The following is a 26,681-nucleotide window of genomic DNA, read 5'->3' on the forward strand; positions in this document are numbered from 1 at the left end:
CCATCTGTAAATAAACTTTTGTCCGATTACTGAAGTTAATGTGGATAGGTTGAGCTGTGCCACTCTTTTTGGTTTAGCCAACTGCGTTGTCTTGCCAACAACAACATCTTTCAACAAATAAATAGACTGATACCCAGAGCAGCATGACAGAGATATAAACATCAATTCACTTGTACTGTCCTTTTAAGTGTTTTGAAAGGTCTGGTGATGACTGCGTGCTGTGTTTTGGCCCTGGCAGGACAAGCTGTGTTTGCCCCACCACATCCTAGAGGAGCGTGGGCTGGTGAAGGTGGGCATGACCGTCCAGGCTCTACTGGATCTGCCAGCCTCCAAGCCCACCCAGCTGTCTGCTGTCTAACAGCAGCCATGACACTGCCTCCACCCACCCTGTCCAGTCAAGCCATTCACCCCCTCAGCCCTACACCCCACAGAGGAGGGGGCTTCCAGCCCGCTCCGCTCATCACCAGAGAACCCTTAGGGGCGAGGGCCCGGGGCTTGCATGGAGTCCATTATCAGCTGATTGAGCCAGGAGAAGGAGGGGTTAATTCAGATCCTCTATATGATGTCAGCTGGGACCCGCCTCCCATCCATCAGATTGTTAGCTTCTGTCATGTCCTACCCTCAGGGGACCCTACTGTACTGTGTGTGTGTGGAGTACCAGTGTGACTCTGTGTGACCTGCGCAGTGTGGACTTTATGAGTGCTGGTGAACCTAAAGCCAGGTCAGAGGTCAGACTAAGGAGGGAATCGCAGTGAAGATGAAGACCTGTCTGTCACCATGGTGATATTGACTGGCCCATGGTCAGACACCATTGAACCTAGTGGTGCCAACACTGAAGTCACTGGGTTTTCAACTCTCGGTATTAAAATACATTGGTAGTGAAGTGATAGCTGTTTTAAAGGCATGTACTCACACTCTTACCCAGAGAACTTAACTGCATGCAGGCCCACCAGCCATACCACATAACTCAAGTGGTCCTTAACCTCTTTGACTTTTCTTTGTAGAACAAATTAGCATTCAAATTGGATTTTGAGTCATATTTGTACAAGAGCATTGTGTTCTATCACAGTATACCTCTGTTTGATATCTCAGAGGTAAAGCTTGGGATGTCTTTAACAGTGCTTTACCTCAGAGGAGCCAGCAGTAGCTAAACCCCAGTACACACACTTCTTACAGTCTGCATTTGACTAGAGTTATTGTACTGTCCATAACAGTGCTATTTGGGGGAAGAATGCTAAGTTTACTTTTAAAAGCATGGTGTCCATGATTCAGATGGATGTTAAAACTGCGGCACATCCGCGTAGAGACTTTCTCACCTGCACAAGGTTGCTGATGGTGTTGGTCTCATGTTCAGTGACCCATCTGTCTACTGCTCTGCTGTGGTGAAGGGAGGATGCTCTGAGGTACTGCAGGTGGTTTTGATAGCTCACCACACTGTACAGTATACGAGAGAGCCATCCCACTGTCACAGGACCTTCTGTCAAATGCAGACCTAAAGACATAAGACTACTGTGACTGCATGTAGCTTTGATTCGAACCACATGTTCATTTTCAATAGGACTAGTTGAAAGCACAGGGGTATGTAGTTGGGATATTGTACCATATACACATACAATCCTGAGATTTTATATTTTGGTCATTTGATGCAATGAAACATTTTTTTAACTTTTTTTATTATGTTGAAATATTTCATCTTTAAGTTTACAACTTGCTCCTCTGGTTGGATTCACATCTGCAAAACGTCAAATAAGGAAAACAAAATAAGCAATTAGGTGATCCCATAGATTAATCTTAAATATTTTATCAGGGAGACTATTTATCTATTTATTTTTTCTATTTATGTGCTTTGTTTGTTTGTTTGTTTCATCCCTGATGACCCCCTTAACTTATGTGACAGGAGTTTTTAGCTCCAAACTGATGATATTGTCCTGCTTTAATGCTGCATTTGTAAAAATACAAATAGTGGGAAGTGGTAATTTACCACCATAGAGTTAGATAGAGGACTCTATTCGATAAAACCTGTTTTTGCATTGCCATTGAGGGCTTCACCATTTTTAAAGGAGTCAACTGGGTGGGACTTCCTGTGGGTGGAGGAAGGATCACATCATTCCATCCGGGTCATCAGGAGGGATCAACCAATAAATTATACTCATGAGCAAACATTCCATATCTCTAGGCGGCAGTAAATCGCCATCCTTGGCTTTATACCTGTTCAAACAACACACTCTAGATGGCAGTATGCACCCTTTCAGTTTGTTTGCCAACTTACAGAAGTAGTCAAATTAACTACGACCTCAATGGCGCTGCCTGTGCGCTCAGAGGCCATAATGGAACATGTATGAAGATCTCTACCATTCTCTATGTTTACCACATACAACTAGGAAAAATACATTTGAACAGCCCTCCAACTGGTAATTACTAGTGGAAAACTTGTCTCATCCTTGAGTGGGAGGTAGGAATTTACCAGTTGTGAAAACGTAAATACCAGTTGGATGCATTCACGTGCCTTGATCTCGTTGAGAAACCCCCGATTGGCTAATAGCCAAAAAGCTGTCTCAAACATTAACTTAAAGTATAGCTATCAGGTTTGTAAACAAATTATAGTGTTTAAAAAACATATTAATATATTAGCTTTTGGGTACGGTTTGTCCTTAGGTGTCACAAAGTCCGATTCAATTAAACCTCAAATTGCAGGAAATCTAAACCATTGTTCCTGCTGCGAATAGTTTCACTTAAAGGGAATTTCATTTGGTTTCCATTTAGTAATGATGGTCCTATTATTGCAAATATTCATTCCTAACTTCAAATGTGCTTTTGTGTGGGATGCAGGAACAATGGTATTTCAAATCAAATTTTATTAGTCACATGCACCGAATACAACAGGTGCATGTGAAATGCTTACTTACGAGCCCCTAACCAACAATGCAGTTTTAAAAAATATGGATAGGAATTAGAAATAAAAGTAACAAGTAATTAAATAGCAGCAGTAAAATAACAATAGCGAGACTATATACAGGGGTGGTACCGGTACAGAGTCAATGTGCGGGGGCACCGGTTAGTTGAGGTAATATGTACATGTAGGTAGAGTTATTAAAGACCCATGCCAAATCTTTTCAGTCACATGTGGGGGGAATGGGTTTTGTCGTGCCCTCTTCATGACTGTCTTGGTGTGCTTGGACCATGTTAGTTTGTTGGTGATCTAGGACACCAAGGAACTTGAAGCTCTCAACCTGCTCCACTACAGCCCCGTCGATGAGAATGGGGGCGTGCTCGGTCATCTTTTTCCTGTAGTCCACAATCATCTCCTTTTGTCTTGATCACGTTGAGGGAGAGGTTGTTGTCCTGGCACCACACAGCCAGGTCTCTGCAATGTACGTTTTGATTTAATCAGTGTTACTCACTGATTAAATATTTAACTCCTTACTCATACTGCTGTTTATGTTGTCAGTAATACTGTTGTTCCCACTCCCATGTCTATCGTTTTTTTTTACCGTCACTTTCCCAATGAAGCTCATCTCTTATTTGCTGTGTGTGTGTGTGTGTGTGTGTGTGTGTGTGTGTGTGTGTGTGTGTGTGTGTGTGTGTGTGTGTGTGTGTGTGTGTGTGGCTCATGTATGGTCACAGTTTTTTAATATGCCAAGCATTTTATTAATGACATGCTGGAATGCTGTAAATACATTGCCAATACAAGAGAGAACATTCCATTATTTTAGTTGGCTTTGTGTCTGTGTTTATCTGTTATTTGGAGCGTGCTGTGCTTTGACTGACGTTTTTGGGAATGTATCTCTGATGCAGTTACATTTTCGTGTATAGATGATTTTATTATGTTCTAAGTGATGATTGGTGGTTTCAGTATGTATTCCGTTTGGCTGCCTCCCCTGTTCAGAATGCCTTACGAGTCTTTTACCTGCCAGTGAACACCACCCCACCCCACTGCATCGCAATTGCCAGAACAAGAGCTGTTGTCTCTGACTTATAAATAGTTAGTGTTCCCATTTGTTTATCTCTATACTCATCCCAGAAACATGCAACATAGCCCATCTCCTCTATTTTAAAGGCCCTCAAGGCAACACTTCAACAAGGCTTAGTTGTAATTAGTCATCAAGTAGCCTACCAATGTGACAAGACTCTTTAACTGGTGTTTGAGTTGGACACAGTGATCATTCCTTGAGCTTTTCTTGACACAAGACAGAAAGATTTACAATTGTTTGTTGACAGAACATAATTACCAGCTATTGTTCCTTATTCTTTATATCAAACAACTTTCATACAAGCCTTATACTTCGGTAATCCTAAAACCAAATGAATTGTTCATTCCTAATTGGTTGCCATGTCAGAGCATTAGTAAGCTTTGTGTCATGGTATACTGTATATGTTATAAACCTGCACCATCTTCCTCCAGACCCATCCACATTAGCCTAGTCTGCTTTCCCACTTGTCCCTCACGTCTACGTCACTCATGCTGTTTTGAGCTTTCAATTATTTGATTAAAAGAGCAGGAAGAATCATCTACACACTATACTGCCGAGAATCATTCTGATGTATTCTGTACATACAGGTTTTGTATTTAAAAAGAAACAATGCATGCAAGGATCCCGGATGAACGAGCCCCGTGTGTGTATATATCCTCTGTATAAATTGTGGGGTGTTTCTAAAAAATAAAAACAAAGGAAAAATAAAGTGAAATTCTTTAAAATAACTGGTTACACTTGAAGACAGTCCTTTATTTTCTTGGATGGAAATCATTGTTAAAAGCTACAAAGTATAACTAAATAATAACATAGTAATTTACATTTTTTATTGCCTTGTGAAACATTTTGTATTGGGTAGTTAGGTCTGACAGTTAGGCCTTGTGTGGATCTTTGATGTACCAACAAGTATGCATTATCATAAGTAGTTACTGTATGCCATTTTCAACATGCGCTTTTATCCAAAGCGACTTGCAGTCATGCATACATACATTTTTGGTATGGGTGGCCCCAGCGGGAATTGAACCCACAAACTTGTGTTGCAACCACCATGCTCTACCAACTCAGTCACACAGGACAATGTAATTAGTGAAATGTCTCTCAGCCATTATACAGGAAAAGGTAGCTACATGTTTCAACAATAACTCTAGTGCTAGTAACTAAAATTGGATCAAGGCTGACTGGTTGATACTGGTGCACCAAAGTGCTTAGAGTCAATATGTACGCCAAGTTGCTATAATTTACTGTGAGCTTCAAGAGAAGCGTTGCAACTTTATTCCCAGGAACCAGGACCTGATTTCTGGGAACAGGGAAACCAAAACATCCAACAGGATGAGAAACCATTACCCTGAAGCACCCACCCATCTAGATCAGTGCCACAGCCCAGCCCTGATTTCCCTTCCACCTCAATACATCCATGATCACACTCAGAGGCTGGGAGGACAGGTTGGCAAGGTCCAGACGTACAGGCAGCGTACAGTACATGACCCCTGCTGAGACCTTGACTCGATTCACAGTAAGTACTTCTTGTCTGTGGATATGCACTTTTATCCTCTGTTCTTTCTGTTTTGGATCCAAATGATCTCATCTTTATATTCTCATAAACTGTTTATATAAAATGGTATGGTTTTCATTGTGGGGTGCATTTGTATAGACATAATTTGATTTAAAAGCATGCTTGCACTGTGTAAGCATTCTTTACTGTATATGCTTGAAAAACATGTACTTTGTATATTAACTGTATGTCTACTGTATTTTAATCCCTTAATGATTTTTATGATTTTTTCCCACTGTGAATTTAATGAATATAGCTACTGTACAATAGATTATAATTTGTGCATATCAACTATGTATTATTTTCACATGATTCTTTAAAGCTATGAATTGTAGTTTGCTTCACAGTCACATGAAATATGTATGTCTGTTTTAATAGTTCGATCTCAATATAAACTAAGATTTATATCAAGACTATTACACATTTAACCCTATTTTGAACAAGTAAGGGATAATGAACGCTCATTATTTTCCAGAGAACGCATAGAGCCCCGATTTGATATGTCCCTTTTATACCATGGCTATAATTGAATCCACTGAAGTAGCTAGCACGTTTACTGGCATTTATTATGGATTGTCTTGAAGGGCATTCTAGAACGTACATCATTTCCCTATATCAGCACGGTAGAATTCAGTGGCTGTAGTTCATTCTTACATGTTCTATGTTCTATGGTCCCGTGTGTCTCAGTTGGTAGAGCATGGTGTTTGCAACGCCAGGGTTGTAGGTTCGATTCCCACGGGGGACTAGTACGAAAAAAATGTATGAAATGTATGCACCCACTACTGTAAGTCGCTCTGGATAAGAGCGTCTGCTAAATTACTAAAATGTACAAATGTAATGTTTGAGCTGCATTTGAAAGCAAAAGTCGAATTTAAAACATTGTCATTGTTGAATTCGAGCTAGGACTGCTGGTTTGAAGCAAGTCTGTTTGGTTACCAAGGAAACTACTATAGATATCTGGTCAATTTGCTAGCTAGCTTACTTCAGTGAATGTTGAACATTTCCACCGGCAAATTAGCACATTTCTAGAGGCAAATGTGTTACATTATAGCCATGGTATTGTAGTATACCCTACTATGGTGTCGAGCGTGCTGACGCAGAGTTTGCAGTTCACAATAATACATTTGGCTATTAAACACAGAATGTCACGCAATAGCCAAGCAGAGTTCGTCACACTGTGCGTATTCACGTAATCCTCTTTGGCCGAACGCCAAGTTTGTATTTAGGCAACGATTCTTCGGTTCCAGCTAGATTCCGTCTCATAATGAATAGTGTAAACCGTGCTCTTCTTCAGACCAAAGTCCTGATAAAGTTCAGTGAGCACCCCTCTTCGACCGATGCCAACATAGTCCTCCTAATCGCCCGCGCCCAATTCTTCAACCGAGTCCAGAAACGCAGTCAGTGTGAAATGGTTCCTCAGCTTCTAAATCTTCAAACGAATGCCAAACGCCCGTCTTAAACCAGGCTAAACTATGTTAGCTAGCGCAGTCTAGTCTCACATTACACGTTACATAGTAAACGTAAATCCGGAACTTTCTATTTAGTATGATATACACTGCTCAAAAAAATAAAGGGAACACTTAAACAACACAATGTAACTCCAAGTCAATCACACTTCTGTGAAATCAAACTGTCCACTTAGGAAGCAACACTGATTGACAATACATTTCACATGCTGTTGTGCAAATGGAATAGACAACAGGTGGAAATTATAGGCAATTAGCAAGACACCCCCAATAAAGGAGTGGTTCTGCAGGTGGGGACCACAGACCACTTCTCAGTTCCTATGCTTCCTGGCTGATGTTTTGGTCACTTTTGAATGCTGGCGGTGCTTTCACTCTAGTGGTAGCATGAGACGGAGTCTACAACCCACACAAGTGGCTCAGGTAGTGCAGCTCATCCAGGATGGCACATCAATGCAAGCTGTGGCAAGAAGGTTTGCTGTGTCTGTCAGCGTAGTGTCCAGAGCATGGAGGCGCTACCAGGAGACAGGCCAGTACATCAGGAGACATGGAGGAGGCCGTAGGAGGGCAACAACCCAGCAGCAGGACCGCTACCTCCGCCTTTGTGCAAGGAGGAGCAGGAGAAGCACCGCCAGAGCCCTGCAAAATGACCTCCAGCAGGCCACAAATGTGCATGTGTCTGCTCAAACGGTCAGAAACAGACTCCATGAGGGTGGTATGAGGGCCCGACGTCCACAGGTGGGGGTTGTGCCTACAGCCCAACACCGTGCAGGACGTTTGGCATTTGCCAGAGAACACCAAGATTGGAAAATTCGCCACTGGCGCCCTGTGCTCTTCACAGATGAAAGCAGGTTCACACTGAGCACGTGACAGACGTGACAGAGTCTGGAGACGCCGTGGAGAACGTTCTGCTGCCTGCAACATCTTCCAGCATGACCGGTTTGGCGGTGGGTCAGTCATGGTGTAGGGTGGCATTTCTTTGGGGGGCCGCACAGCCCTCCATGTGCTCGCCAGAGGTAGCCTGACTGCCATTAGGTACCGAGATGAGATCCTCAGACCCCTTGTGAGACCATATGCTGGTGCGGTTGGCCCTGGGTTCCTCCTAATGCAAGACAATGCTAGACCTCATGTGGCTGGAGTGTGTCAGCAGTTCCTGCAAGAGGAAGGCATTGATGCTATGGACTGGTCCGCCCATTCCCCAGACCTGAATCCAATTGAGCACATCTGGGACATCATGTCTCGCTCCATCCACCAACGCCACGTTGCACCACAGACTGTCCAGGACTTGGCGGATGCTTTAGTCCAGGTCTAGAAGGAGATCCCTCAGGAGACCATCCGCCACCTCATCAGGAGCATGCCCAGGCGTTGTAGGGAGGTCATACAGGCACGTGGAGGCCACACACACTACTGAGCCTCATTTTGACTTGTTTTAAGGACATTACATCAAAGTTGGATCAGCCTGTAGTGTGGTTTTCCACTTTAATTTTGAGTGTGACTCCAAATCCAGACCTCCATGGGTTGATAAATTGGATTTCCATTGATTATTTTTGTGATTTTTGTTGTCAGCACATTCAACTATGTAAAGAAAAAAGTATTTAATAAGATTATTTCTTTCATTCAGATCTAGGATGTGTTGTTTAAGTGTTCCCTTTATTTTTTTGAGCAGTATATTATGTTTGGTATGGTTACATAAGACAAAGTTACTTAAAACCTGTTTAGGATAGGGGGCAGTATTTTCATGTCCGGATAAAAAACGTACCTGATTTAATCTGGTTATTACTCCTGCCCAGAAACTAGAATATGCATATAATTATTTGATTTGGATAGAAAACACCCTAAAGTTTCTAAAACTGTTTGAATGGTGTCTGTGAGTATAACAGAACTCATATGGCAGGCCAAAACCTGAGAAGATTCTATATGGGAAGTGCCCTGTCTGACCATTTCTTGTCCTTCTATAGCCTCTTTATGGAAAATAGAGGATCTCTGCTGTAACGTGACATTTTCTAAGGCTCCCATAGGCTCTCAGAAGGCGCCAGAACGGGGAATGATGACTCTGCAGTCCCTGGGCGAAAAACAGTAGGGGTTTTGGAAAGTGGTCGTTCTGAGAACAATGACACTGGCGCGCGTGCAAGTGAAGACTCCATTTTCTATTTTCAGTGTTTGAACGAAAACAAGGTCTCCCGGTCGGAATATTATCGCTATTTTACGAGAAAAATCGCATAAAAATGTATTTCAAACAGCGTTTGACATGCTTCAAAGTACGGTAATGGAATATTTTGAAATATTTTGTCACGATATGCGCCGGCGCGTCACCCTTCGGATAGTGTCTTGAACGCAAGAACAAAACGCAGCTATTTGGATATAACTATGGATTATTTGGAACCAAAACAACATTGGGTGTTGAAGTAGAAGTCCTGGGAGTGCATTCTGACGAAGAACAGCAAAGGTAGTCCAATTTTTCTTAGAGTAAATCTGAGTTTGGTGAGTGCCAAACTTGGTGGGTGTCAAAATAGCTAGCCATGATGGCCGGGCTATCTACTCAGAATATTGCAAAATGTGCTTTCACCGAAAAGCTATTTTAAAATCGGACACCGCGATTGCATAAAGGAGTTCTGTATCTATAATTCTTAAAATAATTGTTATGTTTTATGTGAACGTTTATCGTGAGTAATTTAGTAAATTCACCGGAAGTTTCGGTGGGTATGCTAGTTCTGAACGTCACATGCTAATGTAAAAAGCTTTTTTTTTTTTATATAAATATGAACTTGATTGAACAAAACATGCATGTATTGTATAACATAATGTCCTAGGAGTGTCATCTGATTAAGATCATCAAAGGTTAGTGCTGCATTTAGCTGTGGTTTTGGTTTTTGTGACATTATATGCTAGCTTGAAAAATGGGTGTGTGATTATTTCTGGCTGGGTACTCTCCTGACATAACCTAATGTTTTGCTTACGTTGTAAAGCCTTTTTGAAATCGGACAATGTGGTTAGATAAAGGAGAGTCTTGTCTTTAAAATGGTGTAAAATATGTTTTTCAAACATATGTCATATGTTTGAAAAATGGAAGTTTTTGGATTTCTGAGGTGTTTGTAATTCGCGCCACGCTCTATCATTGGATATTGGCGAGGCGTTCCGCTAGCGGCACATCTAGATGTAAGAGGTTTTAAGGCAAAAACGAAAGGAGGTTGGTTGGTCAGGGTGGGTGATTACACGAACATCTAGCCACCTAAAGTTTTTTTTTTTAATCTAATCACGGACAACTTTAGCATTTTAGCTAATTAGCAACTTTTCAAGTACTTACTACTTTTTAGCTACTTTGCAACTACTTAGCATGTTAGCTAACACTTCCCCTAATCTTAACCCTTTTAACTAACCTTAACTCCTAACCTTAAACCTAACCCCTCACCCTTGCCAGCTAACCAATGTTAGCATTAGCCACCTAGCTAACGTTAACGAGCTAGCTAATGTTAGCCACCTAGTCACCTATCTAGAATTCTTAACATATCATACATTTTAGCAAATTCTTAACATATTTTACATTTAGAAAATTCATAGTATATTGTACGTTTTGCAAATTCGTAACATATAATACCAATTGTAATTCTTAACATATCATACGAAATCGGTGATGGACATCCACAAATGAATACATACCATAGTAACATATGATACTGATTTCTCAGATTTTCGTACAGAATAATACAAAATACTCTGAGACCATATTGCAACAACCCAACCCAAACTACTAATGAAACCACTAATTTTATTGCAAAAATAACAAATTGTAAGTGAAGTAGGCAGACCTGCCTAATTCTCACTTGAAACATTGTTTTTGTGTTTAAAAGGCTAAATTACACATTCTGTTAACATATGACCCCAGATTGATCTGTCTTGAAATTTGTAGTCTGATATTTCAGATTAAGATATGATAATTTTTCACGAAGTAGTTTGGATGTAGTGAACTACTTTTTCAAAGTGACTTTAGTTAAGTAAACTCTGTTACTTATTTGTAGTTTTATTGTAGCTTAACTTCTTCCAGTGTTTAGTAATTGGTATCTTAGTAAACTAGATTTTCAGAGTACTGTAGCTTCCCCAAACCTGGATAGATATGATTGATTTATCAATAGTAAATTCTACAATTACATTCTCATTATGTTCCAGGGGCCAGAAGAATGTTGAAGAGTAAAATGTGGCAGTTGACAGCCATATTAATGCTTATATCTGATTGGAGTCAGTGCATCAAGTCACAAGAAATTACAGGTTAGTCTCTGCAGGTGTCTTTCCATTCATTAATCACTGTTTTACTGTGTAATATCTCATAATCCCAGGCAGATTTCCGTTCAAAATTATGTTTGTACAAGAATGTGATGGGCTGTCAAATACACTGTACTATATAGGCTATATAGGTGGTTATATCCAGACAGCACATGGCTAGGTGGGTGGCGGGGAGTGTGGGAGGTTGAAATGAATGTGCACTGCACAGTCACTTAGCCGCTCAGCATCACAGAGAGTGTTTGCACATTGGCAAGATGTCGCCAAGACATCTGCATTAGATCACATTTTCCCTTCAGCCGCTATTTGGACTATGCATGTGAAAGCTGCTAAATTATACTGGCAATAATAAAAAGTTACAGTAGTGATTAAATACATTTTTATACTTTTCATTTTTCATACTTATCCTCTGTGGGAATCGAAGCCATAAAGCTCCATGCTCTACCAACTGAGCTAAATGAGACTATAATATTGGAAGTGATTTTATTTGTGGGTAAAATGAAGAGGGAAGATTAGAGTTAATGTCAAGTTTATTAACCTATTGCTAAACCATCAAATTCTTAAAATTACTCTGGCACAAAGAAGAGAGGAACAAGGAACAGAGAAACAGAAACATCACATTTAACAAAAATATAGCGTATGCAGGCTGTAGACCACACTATTTACCAAGAGGGTTTTCACCTATATTTTTAGCTGTCTATTTACCACCACAAACTGATGCTGCCACTAAGACCGCACTCAACGATCTGTATAAGGCCATAAGCAAACAAGAAAATGCTCCTTCAGAGGCGGCAGGGCTTGCAAACTATCACGGACTACAAAGGGAAGCACAGTCAAGAGCTGCCAGTGACTCAAACCTACCAGACGAGCTAAATTACTTCTATACTCGCTTCGAGGCAAGCAATACTGAAGCATGCTTGAGAGCACTAGCTCTTCCGCACGACTGTGTGATCACGCTCTCCGTAGCCGACGTGAGTAAGACCTTGAAACAGGTCAACATGCCCAAGGCTGCAGGGACAGACGGATTACCAGGACGTGTACTCCAAGCATGTGCTGACCAACTGGCAAGTGTCTTCACTGACATTTTCAACCTGTCCCTGACCGAGTCTGTAATACCAACATGTTTCAAGCAGACCACCATAGTCCCTGTGCCCAAGAACACCAAGATAACCTGCCTAAATGACTACCGACCAGTAGCATTCATGTCTGTAGCCATGAAGTGCTTTGAAAGGCTGGTCATGGCTCACAACAACGTTATCCCAGAAACCCTAGACCCACTCAAATTTGCATACCGCCCCAACAGACCCACACATGAAGCAATCTCTATTGAACTCCACACTGTCATTTCCCACCTGGACAAAAGGAAAACCTACCTTTTCTATTTATTTACTTCAGTTTATTTTGGTAAATAATTTCTTAACACTTATTTTTCTTAAAACTGCAATGTTGGTGAAGGGCTTGTAAGTTAGCATTTCACTGTAAGGTCTACTACCTGTTGTATTCGGCGCATGTGACAAATACAATTTGATTTGAATATGTGATGAATATATTTACAAAAAAAGGTGAAAATAATGCATGGGACAAGTTCTGTAATCAGAAAATGCGCATTTATTTAAGCCTATTGGCTTTATACATATTTTCTGATAAAAGTATTGCCAACCATGACCTGAAAATGTTTGACTGTCCATGGGTAAGCTATGCCTAAAATATGTGATACGTGGCCCCCACGGGTGAGGAATGATTATACATCCAGAGAAGGCCGCATTGTGACACTTGACGCCAGTCAGCACGCAAATCTTTGGCCGACGTATCAAAATGCGTAGGGAATATGACGTTTGGAGAGCGTTTGCACATTGGTAAAATGATGCCGAGATATCCGAATAGAATGTTGATGCCTGGCCTATTTATATAAACGATGTAGAACTGTAGAATGTAGGCATTCTACATACATCTGCAAAACGTCTTGCCAATATGCTAATGCTCTCTACAGTTGTGGCCAAAAGTTTTGAGAATGACACAAATATTAATTTTCACAAAGTCTGCTGCCTCAGTTTGTATGATGGCAATTTGCAAATACTCCAGAATGTTATGAAGAGAGATCAGATTAATTGCAAAGTCCCTCTTTGCCATGCAAATGAACTGAATCCCCCAAAAACATTTCCACTGCATTTCAGCCCTGCCACAAAAGGACCAGCTGATATCATGTCAGTGATTCTCTCGTTAACACAGGTGTGAGTGTTGACGAGGACAAGGCTGGAGATCACTCTGTCATGCTGATTGAGTTCGAATAACAGACTGGAAGCTTCAAAAGGAGGGTGGTGCTTGGAATCATTGTTCTTCCACTGTCAACCATGGTTATCTGCAAGTAAACACATGCCGTCATCATTGCTTTGCACAAAAAGGGCTTCACAGGCAAGGATATTGCTGCCAGTACGATTGCACCTAAATCAACCATTTATCGGATCATCAAGAACTTCAAGGAGAGTGGTTCAATTGTTGTGAAGAAGGCTTCAGGGCACCCAAGAAAGTCCAAGCGCCAGGACCGCCTCCTAAAGTTCATTCAGCTGCGGGATCGGGGCACCACCAGTACAGAGCTTGCTCAGGAATGGCAGCAGGCAGGTGTGAATGCATCTGTATGCACAGTGAGGCAAAGACTTTTGGAGGATGGCCTGGTGTCAAGAAGGGCAGCAAAGAAGCCACTTCTCTCCAGGAAAAACATCAGGGACAGACTGATACTCTGCAAAAGGTACGGTGATTGGACTGCTGAGGACTGGGGTATAGTCATTTTCTCTGATGAATCCCCTTTCCGATTGTTTGGGGGCATCCGGAAAAAAAGCTTGTCCGGAGAAGACAAGGTGAGCGCTACCATCAGTCCTGTGTCATGCCAACAGTAAAGCATCCTGAGAACATTCCTGTGTGGGATTGCTTCTCAGCAGGTGGGCTCACTCACAATTTTGCCTAAGAACACAGCCATGAATAAAGAATTGTACCAACACATCCTCCGAGAGCAACTTCTCCCAACCATCCAGGAACAGTTTTGTGATGAACAATGCCTTTTCCAGCATGATGGAGCACCTTGCCATAAGGCAAAAGTGATAACTAAGTGGCTGGGGGAACAAAACATCAATATTTTGGGTCCATAGCCAGGAACTCCCCAGACCTTAATCCCATTGAGAAATTGTGGTCAATCCTCAAGAGTGGGTGGACAAACAAAAACCCACAAATTCTGACAAACTCCAAGCATTGATTATGCAAGAATGGGCTGCCATCAGTCAGGATGTGGCCCAGAAGTTAATTGACAGCATGCCAGGACAGATTGCAGAGGTCTTGAAAAAGAATGGTCAACACTGCAAATCTTGACTCTTTGCATCAACTTCATGTAATTGTCAATAAAAGCCTTTGACACTTATGAAATGCTTGTAATTATACTTCAGTATTCCATAGTAACATCTGACAAAAAAATCTAAAGACACTGAAGCAGCAAACTTTGTGGAAATTAATATTTGTGTCATTCTCAAAACTTTTGGCCATGACTGCTATACTACATCTTCCCGATGTATCATGTATACATCGTAATTACGTTGGGCAGACGTATGTGTGCTATCTGGGTCCCAATTTCAAAATCTACAATATCTACAGCCGACTCTGGGATTCTGAGCGGCCATGTGACTGTGCAGCGCGCATGCATTTCGACCTCCCACAGCCGCCCTCCGGCCGACCTTCTCCACGGAACACAATCTACTAACGGTATACCGCTGTCAGGCTGACGTCGGCGAGATGTATGTGTGCTGTCTGTGTTAGTTATGGCTGCAAGGACTCCATGATAGCAAAATTATAGCTCTAACCATGTTTTGAGGCTATACCGTGCTTATTTACAATGAAATTGTTTACAAACAACTAAAACAAGCTTATATTTTGGTCTCGATGGGTTACAACAGTATATATAATCAATTGATGAACCAATCACAGATTGCCTCTTTTAATGCTTACTGCAAGCTTGCAGGTGCCTTTTCTCTATTAGCCTTTGACCTGAAAATACTGTGTACCTCATTGTCTTACAGTGGATCCTCCTGAGAACATTGGGATTGATGACCCTGGCCACCTCGGGCCGCTCTACATCTACTGGACGGCTCCAGCCAGCCTGACCAACCTGACTGCCTGCTCCATGAGATACCATCTGGAGTACTTCAACACATATCAGAGCAGATGGACTGTAAGTCGCTGGACAACAAAACTAGACATTGTCAAACGTGTACCTGCCACACCAGAGGGTTGTCCTGGCAACACTTGTCTGCCAGGACAGGACTGTCCTAATGCTACTGTATTCTTACACACAGAATAACAGAGAAACGTGACACCATCCATAAACATCCTGCCAAAACCAGTTATGATTTACGTTAGAAGTCAATATTTCCCAATGATATCTCCTAAGATCTGTCTAGATTTGTGGTTGACTTGGTGTAACTGTATTTAGCTTCAATGGAATTATTCTGGTGTTTTCCTGTAAATGTAAAATAGCCTACAACATTTTTAGGGGGAGTAAGAATGAAAAATTCAGGAATGAATGATTCATGAATGTATTCATGAGAACATCATGAATACATTGTAGATTTTTTAAATATTTTCAATATAACTGTGGTTATGGCTCAAAGGCCATAGTAGTGGCCAGGTGCCTGAGGTATGCATAATATTAATGCGATATTGCCTGTGAATGGTTAGGTGATCAGGACTGTACGGACATGGTACCGTGCTCAGTTTGACCTGGAGAAGGAGGTCAGGGTGCGGATCTCCACCTTACTGAAGGGAGCCTGCACCAACGGCACTGAGCTCAAGAGCCCCTTCACAGAGATGGTCCTGCCACCCAATAACACAGGTGAGGTCAGGAGGACAATGTGCTTTTCTAGGTATGGCATCGTTTGGATTAAATGACACCGATAGGCTGACAGAAAGCGGGATTCGTTCTATCCTCTTAACATCCTATATAGGAATGAACAATGCCGGGAGTGATGTATAGCTGGAATTCTCTACAGGCACCATTATGGACAGGGGCGAAATGGGGCGGTTCGATTTGTTCGACCAGCTTCAACCATCTATTAATCTCTTAACCTCTTTTAATTTGCTTCCAGGCCCAGTTGGCTCCAGGGTCCGGGGGTTTGGCTGCGTGTTTTATCAGAAGGAGTTCATGGAGTGCACCTGGGAGACGAGCTTGGAGGAGCCAACCCCATCCCAGTACAGCCTGTGCTTTTGGTAGGTCACCCTAAATGGGCACATTAGAACATCTCTCCTAATGTATGGCCTACCTACATGTCTGTACCTTTATATACCGGACAAATGTGGCGTGTTGATGCCTGAGTGTGTCTGTGTGCTTCTCCAGGCATCGGGAGATGGAGCAAGCTGAGGAGTGTCCTCAGTACATCCACTCCAATGGGGTCAGGACTGGCTGCAAATTCACAGAGGAATCTCTCCCAGAATTCAGTGATTTCAACATATGCATAAACAGCTCCTCTCCCAAGGTGGTCTTGAGGTCGGCGTTCTTCTCCCTGCAAATTCAGAATTATGGTACTTAACACTCAACTTCACAAAAAGGCATGATATGCCTCACCTATTCAATGCAATAATGCTATATTATTTTCCCATAAACATTCTTGGACTGCACATAATGTCCTTTGTTCATAATGTCCTTTGTATATAGCATATCCAAACAGATATTATCCACACAGTTCTATCTCTAATCTCTCTTCCTGTCTCATTACACCCACCGGTACTTGCAATGACATCATTATGTCTTCTCCGTTCTGTTTTCTTTGTAAACAATCCACTGACTCCTTCGGGTCTCTCTGTACTCTAGTGAAACCTGCAGCCATTGAGACAGTGCATCTGGAAGCTAGTCCAGACAGGAGGCTCCAGGTACAGTGGGACTTGCCCAACGAGAGGATTCCCAGGCACTGCCTTGAGTATGAGGTGGAAGCCAGAGAGGAGGGCGTAGGCGGGCAGCTGTTGTTGGTATGTCCTTCTTTAATCTTCAATTAGGTTATCTTCAATGACGTTATGTGTCAAAACATTGTGTATTCCCTGAGATAACAGGTAGCGTAGCAACTTGGCCATTGCTCAGTCTGCAATGTATAGTAAAGACAGGAATGCATGATTACAGATAATGCAGGCACATACTGTACTGAGCATAGTTCTCCTTTTGCTTGATACATAACGTCATTGAAGATAACCTTTGAAGAAGCAAATAATAATGTTATTGGTTAGAGAATAGACAGAATCTTTCTGAAGTTTTGTTCAGATCTGATATTGTTCCTGTCACCAGCAGCAGAGGAACGTAACCAATGAGATGACGCTGACTTCCCTCTCAATGGATGGCGCCCAGAGGAAGTGCTTCCGGGTCAGGTCTAGGATGCACCACTACTGTGCTGACAGAGGCTTCTGGAGTGACTGGAGCCGTTGGTCCTGTCACTCAGGTAACAGATTTCTCCATACAGAAATCATCTCCTGGTGTATGTCCTTAAATTCAATTCATAGATTTGCCTGTTTGTTCTCCTCCATGCATATTCTTTCCCCTGTATATACAGTTGAGGTCGGAAGTTTACACACACTTAGGTTGGAGTCATTAAAACTTGTTTTTCAACCACTCCACAAATTTCTTGTTAACAAACTATGGTTTTGGCAAGTCAGTTAGGACATCTACTTTGTGCATGACACAAGTAATTTTTACAACAATTGTTTACAGACAGATTATTTCACTTGCAATTCACTGTATCACAATTCCAGTGGGTCAGAAGTTTACATACACTAAATTGACTGTGCCTTTAAACAGCTTGGAAAATTCCAGAAAATGATGTCATGGCTTTAGAAGCTTCTGATAGGCAAATTGACATCATTTGAGTCAATTGGAGGTGTGCCTGTGGCTGTATTTCAAGGCCTACCTTCAAACTCAGTGCCTCTTTGCTTGACATCATGGGAAAATCAAAGAAATCAGCCAAGACCTCAGAAAAAACAATTGTAGACCTCCACAAGTCTGGTTCATCCTTGGGAGCAATTTCCAAACGCCTGAAGGTACCACGTTCATCTGTACAAACAATAGTACGCAAGTATAAACACCATGGGACCACGCAGCCGTCATACCGCTCAGGAAGGATCTGCCTCCTAGAGATCTGCCTCCTAGAGATGAAGGTACTTTGGTGCGAAAAGTGCAAATCAATCCCAGAACAACAGCAAAGGACCTTGTGAAGATGCTGGAGGAAACAGATACAAAAGTATCAATATCCACAGTAAAACAAGTTTTACATCGGCATAACCTGAAAGTCCGCTCAGCAAGGAAGAAGCCACTGCTCCAAAACCGGTTTACAACTGCAGATGGGGACAAAGATCATACTTTTTGGAGAAATGTCCTCTGGTCTGATGAAACAAAAATAGAACTATTTGGCCATAATGACCATCGTTATGTTTGGAGGAAAAAGGGGGAGGCTTGCAAGACGAAGAACACCATCCCAAACGTGAAGCATGGGGGTGGCAGCATCATGTTGTGGGGGTGTTTTGCTGCAGGAGGGACTGGTGCACTTCACAAAATAGATGGCATCATGAGGGAGGAAAATAATGTGGATATATTGAAGCAACATCTCAAGACATCAGTCAGGAAGTTAAAGCTTGGTCGCAAATGGGTCTTCCAAATGGACAATGACCCCAAGCATACTTCCGAAGTTGTGGCAAAATGGCTTAAGGACAACAAGGTCAAGGTATTGGAGTGGACATCACAATGCCCTGACCTCAAATCCTATAGAAAATTTGTGAACAGAACTGAAAAAGCATGTGCCTACAAACCTGACTCAGTTACACCAGCTCTGTCAGGATGAATGGGCCAAAATTCATCCAACTTATTGTGGGACGCTTGTGGAAGGCTACCCAAAATGTTTGGTCCAAGTTAAACAATTTAAAAGCAATGCTGCCAAATACTAATTGAGTGTATGTAAACTTCTGACCCACTGGGAATGTGATGAAAGAAATAAAAGCTGAAATAAATCATTCTCTCGACTATTATTCTGACATTTCACATTCTTAAAATAAAGTGGTGATCCTAACTGACCTAAGACAGGACATTTTTACTCAGATTAAATGTCAGGAATTGTGAAAAACTGAGTTTAAATGTATTTGGCTAAAGTGCATGTAAACTTCCGACTTCAACTGTATGCATATACACTGAGTGTACAAAACATTAACACCTTCCTAATATTGAGTTGCGCCTTATTTCGTCAGGCATGGACTCTACAAGGTGTTAAAAGCATTCCACAGGGATGCTGGCCCTTGTTTACTCCAATGCTTCCCACAGTTGTCAAGATGGCTGCATGTCCTTAGGGTGATGGACTATTCTTGATACACTAGGGAAACTGTTGAGGGTGAAAAACCCAGCAGTGTTGCAGTTCTTGACACACTCAAATCGGTGCGCCTGGCACCTACTATCATACCCCGTTCAAAGGCACTTAAATCTTTTGTCTCGCCCACTCACCCTCTGAATGGCTCACATACACAATCCATGTCTCAAAGGTTTCAAAATCCTTCTTTTAACCTGTCTCCACCCCTTCATCTACACTGATTTGAAGTGGATTTAAATCACTAAGGGATAATATCTTTTCATAATGGTTTGTACACTGTGTATTTCCTGTACGGAGTAGTATCTGAACCCGTCTCTTTCCCTAGATACAGAGTCAGATGCTGTGGTGGGCTGTGCCGTGATCATCGGGATCATCATCTCTATGTTGATCCTGTCTCTGTTTGGGTGGGCACTATGGAGAACGTGAGTATACACGCACACAAAACCGTCTAGTAAGCACTGAAATACTGGTGAAGGATCATTGCATATCTTGATCTACTCTCTGTCTCTTAGGTGGAAAGCCAGAGAGGGGGAACTGATGCCTTTCGGTCCCCTGCACAAACTGATGGAATATTCCAAAGGACTCTCTGCTCACAGTCATTTCAATAAAACAAGAGAGAACCAGTAGTATGGCTTCTGCAAGCATTACCTTTGGGCAGAAAAATGATATAGAGATACGAGTTAGACTGGTGTTCACACTTATTTGAAACACCCATGCAAACATGCTCAAACACACATAAGCACACACCCATGCACAGACACAAAAGGAGAGACAGTAAAGCACTGTGTAATTTCATATTCAAGACAGAATTGTATTGACTTGTATGCTGATATTCATCTCTTATGCATCGATATGTTACTCAGTAGAATATGAAGTGTTCTTACCAAACCATTTACGTAATGTAATACTCCAGGGTTTACTTTACACAGTATAGACTTAAAAAATGCCATAGCTCTTTCCGGTTTGTTTACTTTCCACATGTCTTTCATTTATATCACAAATTATACTTATTGGAGTCGGTTTTTGTAGTTTTAGTTTGATGCCATTGTATCCAGTCGAATGTATCTTTTAAGTGCTTGCATAGAATTCCCCGGCCTGTTAAAGTTCAATGCATTGGATGGTGTTGAACTTATGTTTAATACATTTTTTTGCTGCTCTATAGCTATAAAGATGTGTTGTTTGGTATTTTTTTTACAGTCTTGTATTTGCAGTGATTGTTGTTTCAGAGACCTTGAGATGTATGTTATTTGGCCCCATCATGTGGCCGGTCAGGATGACTGTCCTCCAAGTGTATATTGTTGCTCTTGCAATGAAATGTTGCTGAACTGTCTTATGGATGTATTTATGTCACGAGCATGGAGAAATTAAAAGCAATGGAAGTTGTCTTGACTTTGATACAGAGGAAGACAAAGGTCCATCGTCTCAGACTGTCCTATGTGCCCATGCAAATCCAGCTCCTGACATGGATTCGTTCCCAGAGGGAGGGTTTGGCTGGCTTGTTGTCCTGGCAGCCACCTGGTGTAATGGATCAATCTTCGGCCCTCAGAGGTCTTTTAGAATCATACATATATGCTAGTTAATGCTCATGAGGACTCAAATAATGAAGTTTCTACATTTGCAATAGGTGGAAGGTCAGTTTTGCTTGGATATCAATTGTTCAGACAATGCTGTGAATAGTTGATCAATCTTAGTTTTGGTTTGTTCAAACATTGATGAGGCATGATGCCAGTGGGGCCACTCTGCTTGACACAGATTATTGGACACGCACGAACACGCATGCACGCACACAATCATGTTCATACTTGCTTCTCCCACAAAATACCTCATAACTGTACTGCTGTATTACCCTATAAATAAGAAATTGGAGGATCTTCACTCCCCTTCTCTCTTCTCAACCTGGGTTGGTGCTTTGGCCATTGGGTATGATCTGTCTCTGCTTCCCCCTGGCAGTGGTGGAAAAAGTATGCAATTGTCACACTTGAGTAAAAGTAAAGATACCTTAATAGAAAATGACTCAAGTGAAAGTCACCGAGTAAAATACTACTTGAGTAAAAGTCTAAAAGTATTTGGTTTTAAATATACTTAATAAGTATAACAAGTAAAAGTATACATTATTTCTAATTCTGTATATTAAGCAAACCAGACGGCACCATTTTCTTGCTTCTTTATTTACGGATAGCCAGGTGCACAATCCTACACTCAGACATAGTTTACAAACTAAGCATCTGTGTTTAGTGAGTCTGCCAGATCAGAGGCAGTAGAGATGACCAGGGATGTTCTCTTATAAGTGTGTGAATTGGACCATTTTCCTGTCCTGCTAAGCATTCAAAATGTAACGAGTACTTTTGGGTGTCAGGAGAAATGTATGGAGTAAAAAGTACATAATTTTCATTAGGAATGTAAATTGTAAAAAATATAAATAGTAAAGTACAAATACCCCCCAAAAATACTTAAGTAGTACTTTAACGTATTTGTAGTTTACTCCGCTGCCTCCTGGTCAGCATGTCCACAGATCACCTCGACTGCAGGGTGACTTTCTTTGGACAATTTCGATCACCATGTAATTTAGGAGAATTCTATTCTACCATATTTGCTCTCATAAATTATTGCATTGAGGAAAACTGGTTAATATGCAAATCCTAGTGATATAATTGTCATTTATTTTCAAGAATTCAATCAAATCTATTCATACATTTTGTACATTAATTTGATGTTATAAATACTAAACATGTTGGTGCTGTTTTTTGTGTTCAAGGGTTTGTGGTACTTCACCCATGGGGTTCTGTTTGGCTGTGGGCCTGGTGATCCAGACACGCTACTTCCTGCAGTCTTTGTGCCTTTGTGTCTAAATATTTTGGATCTTTCTGACCTTCGCTGGGATTCAGTCTAAGGCGTGTTTTAGCAAGCTTGACATTTAAAGGTAATTTACGATGAATCTGACACCTGCAGCGTCTAACGTGAATGCGATCTCTGCGAACATGGGATCATTGCCTTTTTGAATCCCGGCCATACCGTTGTTAATATTGATCGTTCTACAAAAGCTGCCCGTTGATTCAGTGTATCCTATTGATGTCTCTTGTCAGATGAGTTTTGTGGAGGAGCAGTTTGTTGAGAGCCCAGTGAAGGAGTGGGTCCTGCTGCTGTGCATTGGGGTGTTCTCTGACATGGTCCACCTGCTGTTTGGCAGGATGGGAGATCTGCTCCAAGGGGTATGCAGGATATTCCTGCAGTTAACCACATCCAAGAGAACATACTGTGAACAAGATTGGAACGCAGTCCTCCGTCATTGGGTTGTGACTTTTCGTAGCAGGTCAGGAGAGCAATTTAGCTAACTCAGTCTCCTAACCTGCTATGCTAATTCTCCTAACCTGCTATGCTAATTCTCCTAACCTGCTCCAAAAAAACATTATGTGGTGTCTGAGGTTGTCCTTAGGACTCAATGTTGAATAGGATTAGAAGGAAACATCATCATGTCATCATCCTCCAGATAGGCTCCTTCATGGTGCTGGGCTTGGTGTCTATGCTGGTTCCTCTGTATGTCAGGTTTGAAGGGCTGGTTGTAGTGTGTCTACTGCTGGGGGCTGTGTGACGGCTGCTCCGTCAGCTTCATGGCCCCTGTGGCCTTTGAACTGGTGGGCCCCCTGAGAGCTTCCCAGGCCATTGGCTACCTGCTGGGCCTCATGGCCATCCCAATGACCGCCAACCCCCCCTCGCAGGTCTACCCTCCCTTCACCTCATTTCGGACTGTAAAAAAATGGGCCACTAATTTGATGTGTGCTTTTTTATCACATACACCCTGTTGTAAACTTTAGTTGATCTATTGTTAACATCGTCCGACTCTATACATACATGAGCCTTATTGTACAATTGGTTTATCTTTGACACTGCTTTTGTCAGTTGTGAATGAATCATCATGAAGTAATCCTCAATGATGCCTCTCTGTGTGATACTGAGTACTATGTCTTCACAGGACTACTCCATGACAGACCATGACCACTTTGGGGATTACTACATGGTCTTCTACTTGACTGGGGTTCCTCCTCTCCTTTGTCCCGTACAGTATATTCTTCAGCGCCTGCAGGAGGGTCAGCAAAAAACTCTCCCCTGACCTGCAGCTTTTCCTTCCCGGCTCTGACTACCAGTCCCCTTCCATCCCTGGTCACCAGCTCCCCCCAACCAGCCCTGACCACCAGTCCCCTTCCATCCCTGGTCACCAGCTCCCCCCAACCAGCCCTGACCACCAGTCCCCTTCCATCCCTGGTCACCAGCCCCCCCCAACCAGCCCTGACCACCATCAGTTGCCACAACTCAAGGATGCTGCCAACAGTAACCATGTGACAGGCCACTGTGGTGAAGACTCATCTGTGATACGTTAGAGATCCCATAAGATGATAATGGAGTGAATACAGTTGAAGTCGGAAGTTTACATACACCTTAACCAAATACATTTAAACTCAGTTTTTCACAGTTCCTGGCATTTAATCCTAGTAAAAATTCCCTGTCTTAGATCAGTTAGGATCACCACTTTATTTTAAGAATGTGAAATGTCAGAATAATTGTTTAACTTGGGTCAAACGTTTCAGGTAGCCTTCCACAACAAGTTGGGTGAAATGGCCCATTCCTCCTGACAGAGCTGGTGTAACTGAGTCAGGTTTTATAGGCCTCCTTGCTCGCACACGTTTTTTCAGTTCTGCCCACATATTTTCTATAGGATTTGAGGTCAGGACTTTGTGATGGCCACTCCAATACCTTGACTTTGTTGTCCTTAAGCCATTTTGCCACAACTTTGGAAGTATGCTTGGGGTCATTGTCCATTTGGAAGACCCATTTGTGACCAAGCCTCCTGCAGCAAAGCACACCCACAACATAATGCTGCCACCCCTGTGCTTCACGGTTGGGATGGTGTTCTTCGGCTTGCAAGCCTCCCCCTTTTTCCTCCAAACATAACAATGGTCATTATGGCCAAACAGTTCTATTTTTGTTTCATCAGACCAGAGAACATTTCTCCAAAAACTACAATCTTTGTCCCCATGTGGATTTTACCTTGCTGAGCGGACTTTCAGGTTATGTTGATATAGGACTCGTGTTACTGTGGAAATAAATACTTTGTACCTGTTTCCTCCAGCATCTTCACAAGGTCCTTTGCTGTTGTTCTGGGATTGATTTGCACTTTTAGCACCAAAGTATGTTCATCTCTAGGAGACAGAACGCGTCTCCTTCCTGAGCGGTATGACGGCTGCGTGGTCCTATGGTGTTTACACTTGCGTACTATTGTTTGTACAGATGAACGTGCTCCCAAGGATGAACCAGACTTGTGGAGGTCTACAATTTATTTTCTGAGGTCTTGGCTGATTTCTTTTGATTTTCCAATGACGTCAAGCAAAGAGGCACTGGGTTTGAAGGTAGGCCTTGAAATACATCCACAGATACACCTCCAATTGACTCAAATGATGCCACTTAGCCTATCAGAAGCTTCTAAAGCCATGACATCTTTTTCTGGAATTTTCCAACCTGTTTAAAAGACACAGTCAACTTAGTGCATGTAAACTTCTGCCCCAATGGAATTGTGATACAGTGAATTGTAAATAATCTGTCTGTAAACAATTGTTGGAAAAATTACTTGTGTCATGCAGAAAGTAGATGTCCTAACCGACTTGCCAAAACTATAGTTTGTTATTAACAAGAAATTTGTGGAATGGTTGAAAAATGAGTTTTAATGACTCCAACCTAAGTGTATGTAAACTTCCGACTTCAACAGTATATGGATTTCATATTTTCAAGGGGCGTTTGTTATAATCATCTTTAGACCATCAGTCTAAAATCATTTAAGTCTGAATAAGCTCTACTCAAATGCCCTATAGCGGATTTGCGTATTGATTTTTCTAACATTGTTGGCCTTAGAGCAGTGGTCACTAATATTTCTGAGGGAGACACTTTTGTGAAGCAAACTCGCTGTGTGAGCCGCCATACCCACCTGTGAAGGGGGATTGGGAGAAGTCACAAAGTCAAATGGATTCACACAGGATATTTTAAGATACTATTAACATGTACCATCAAGTTATTTTATTCACTATTTCAGAACACTTGGGGGTATCAGAAACAAATGTGTAAAAATCATTTGATGAATCTTTTGAATCTGGCGTTATTGCCATGACCTCAATGAAAGCACTAAGATGTGTCACAACAGTTAATTCCAAATTTCAGTCTGAAGGAAGTACAGTGGGGTCTGAAATTATTATGACATTTTGGGGGGGGGGAAATTATAGTAAACAAAAATATAAACTCAACATGCAACAATTTCAAAGTTTTTACTGAATTACAGTTCATAGAAGGAAATCAGTCAATAGAAATAAATTCATTAGACCATAATCGTTGGATTTCACATGACTAGGCAGGGGCGCAGCCATGGCTTGGCCTGCGAGTCCATAGGTCCACCCACTGGGGAGTCAGGCCCAGACAATCAGAATTCGTTTTTCCTAACAAAAGGGCATTATTACAGACAGAAATACTGCTGTAATTTTGGCACTCTTTTTTAAAGATTTAGTCAAGTCACTCATTCTGACTAAAGTATCATTGTCAGTCACATTTTTGTAATTAGAATTATGATTTATTCTAGTTACTGTCAAATTATGAAAAAAGGGGGCCCTTTTAACTAAATGCCCTTTCATTTTAGTAACATCACATTTGTATTGCCTCATTAACCTATAGTAAACATAAAACACTCACTTCCATGTGGACAAACATACAAACATCCTGTCCTACCAACATATTTTCTGCATAACATCCTATTCTCTTCCAAACAGCAGACATATGAGCATACAAAAAATGAAGAACACCAGCTCTTTCCATGACATAGACTGACCAGGTGAATCCAGGTGAAAGTTATGATCCCTTATTGATGTCACTTGTTAAATCCACTTCAATCAGCGCAGATGAAAGGGGAGGAGACAGGTTAAATAACGATTTTTAAACCTTGAGACAATTGAGACATGGATTGTGTATGTGTGCCATTCAGAGGGTAAATGGGAAAGACAAAATATTTAAGTGC

At 41.7% G+C, this 26,681-nt stretch overlaps 2 protein-coding genes across 6 annotated transcripts in view; both read left to right on the top strand.

Moving 5' to 3' along the window:
• Window positions 1-2,387, top strand: part of lrch2 (leucine-rich repeats and calponin homology (CH) domain containing 2) — a 72,335-nt gene extending 69,948 nt beyond the window's left edge. For all 3 annotated transcript variants that reach the window (XM_029701226.1, XM_029701227.1, XM_029701228.1), the window contains one exon: window positions 239-2,387. In XM_029701226.1, coding sequence (XP_029557086.1) covers window positions 239-358 — 120 coding nt within the window. In that variant the 3' untranslated portion in view covers window positions 359-2,387. The remainder of the gene's footprint in view (window positions 1-238) is intronic.
• Window positions 2,388-5,057: 2,670 nt separating this feature from the next.
• il13ra2 (interleukin 13 receptor, alpha 2) lies at window positions 5,058-21,048 on the top strand. 3 transcript variants are annotated; one of them, XM_029701231.1, is made up of 10 exons: window positions 5,058-5,484; window positions 11,151-11,249; window positions 15,323-15,474; window positions 15,981-16,134; window positions 16,388-16,508; window positions 16,636-16,820; window positions 17,110-17,264; window positions 17,578-17,725; window positions 19,965-20,055; window positions 20,146-21,048. In XM_029701231.1, exons 2-10 carry the CDS (start codon window positions 11,162-11,164, stop codon window positions 20,258-20,260), a joined length of 1,209 nt encoding a protein of 402 aa, XP_029557091.1. In that variant the 5' UTR covers window positions 5,058-5,484; window positions 11,151-11,161; the 3' UTR covers window positions 20,261-21,048. The 3 variants fall into 3 exon arrangements, with proteins under 3 accessions (XP_029557091.1, XP_029557092.1, XP_029557090.1); XM_029701230.1 differs by having other exon boundaries at window positions 5,066-5,484; window positions 19,959-20,055; XM_029701232.1 differs by lacking the exon at window positions 11,151-11,249 and having other exon boundaries at window positions 5,065-5,484; window positions 19,959-20,055.
• The last annotated feature ends 5,633 nt before the right edge of the window (window positions 21,049-26,681 follow it).

The sequence above is a fragment of the Salmo trutta genome, chromosome 19 (genome assembly GCF_901001165.1).
Source record: "Salmo trutta chromosome 19, fSalTru1.1, whole genome shotgun sequence".
NCBI lineage: Eukaryota > Metazoa > Chordata > Actinopteri > Salmoniformes > Salmonidae > Salmo > Salmo trutta.

What these genes read in the sequence shown, in the direction of transcription:
- il13ra2 (XM_029701230.1), top strand. Translation starts at nt 11,162, where the DNA reads ATGTTGAAGAGTAAAATGTGGCAGTTGACAGCCATATTAATGCTTATA. An exon ending in CATATCAGAGCAGATGGACT is followed by an intron (nt 15,475 to 15,980) that starts GTAAGTCGCTGG and finishes GTGAATGGTTAG; the next exon opens with GTGATCAGGACTGTACGGAC. An exon ending in CAGTACAGCCTGTGCTTTTG is followed by an intron (nt 16,509 to 16,635) that starts GTAGGTCACCCT and finishes GTGCTTCTCCAG; the next exon opens with GCATCGGGAGATGGAGCAAG.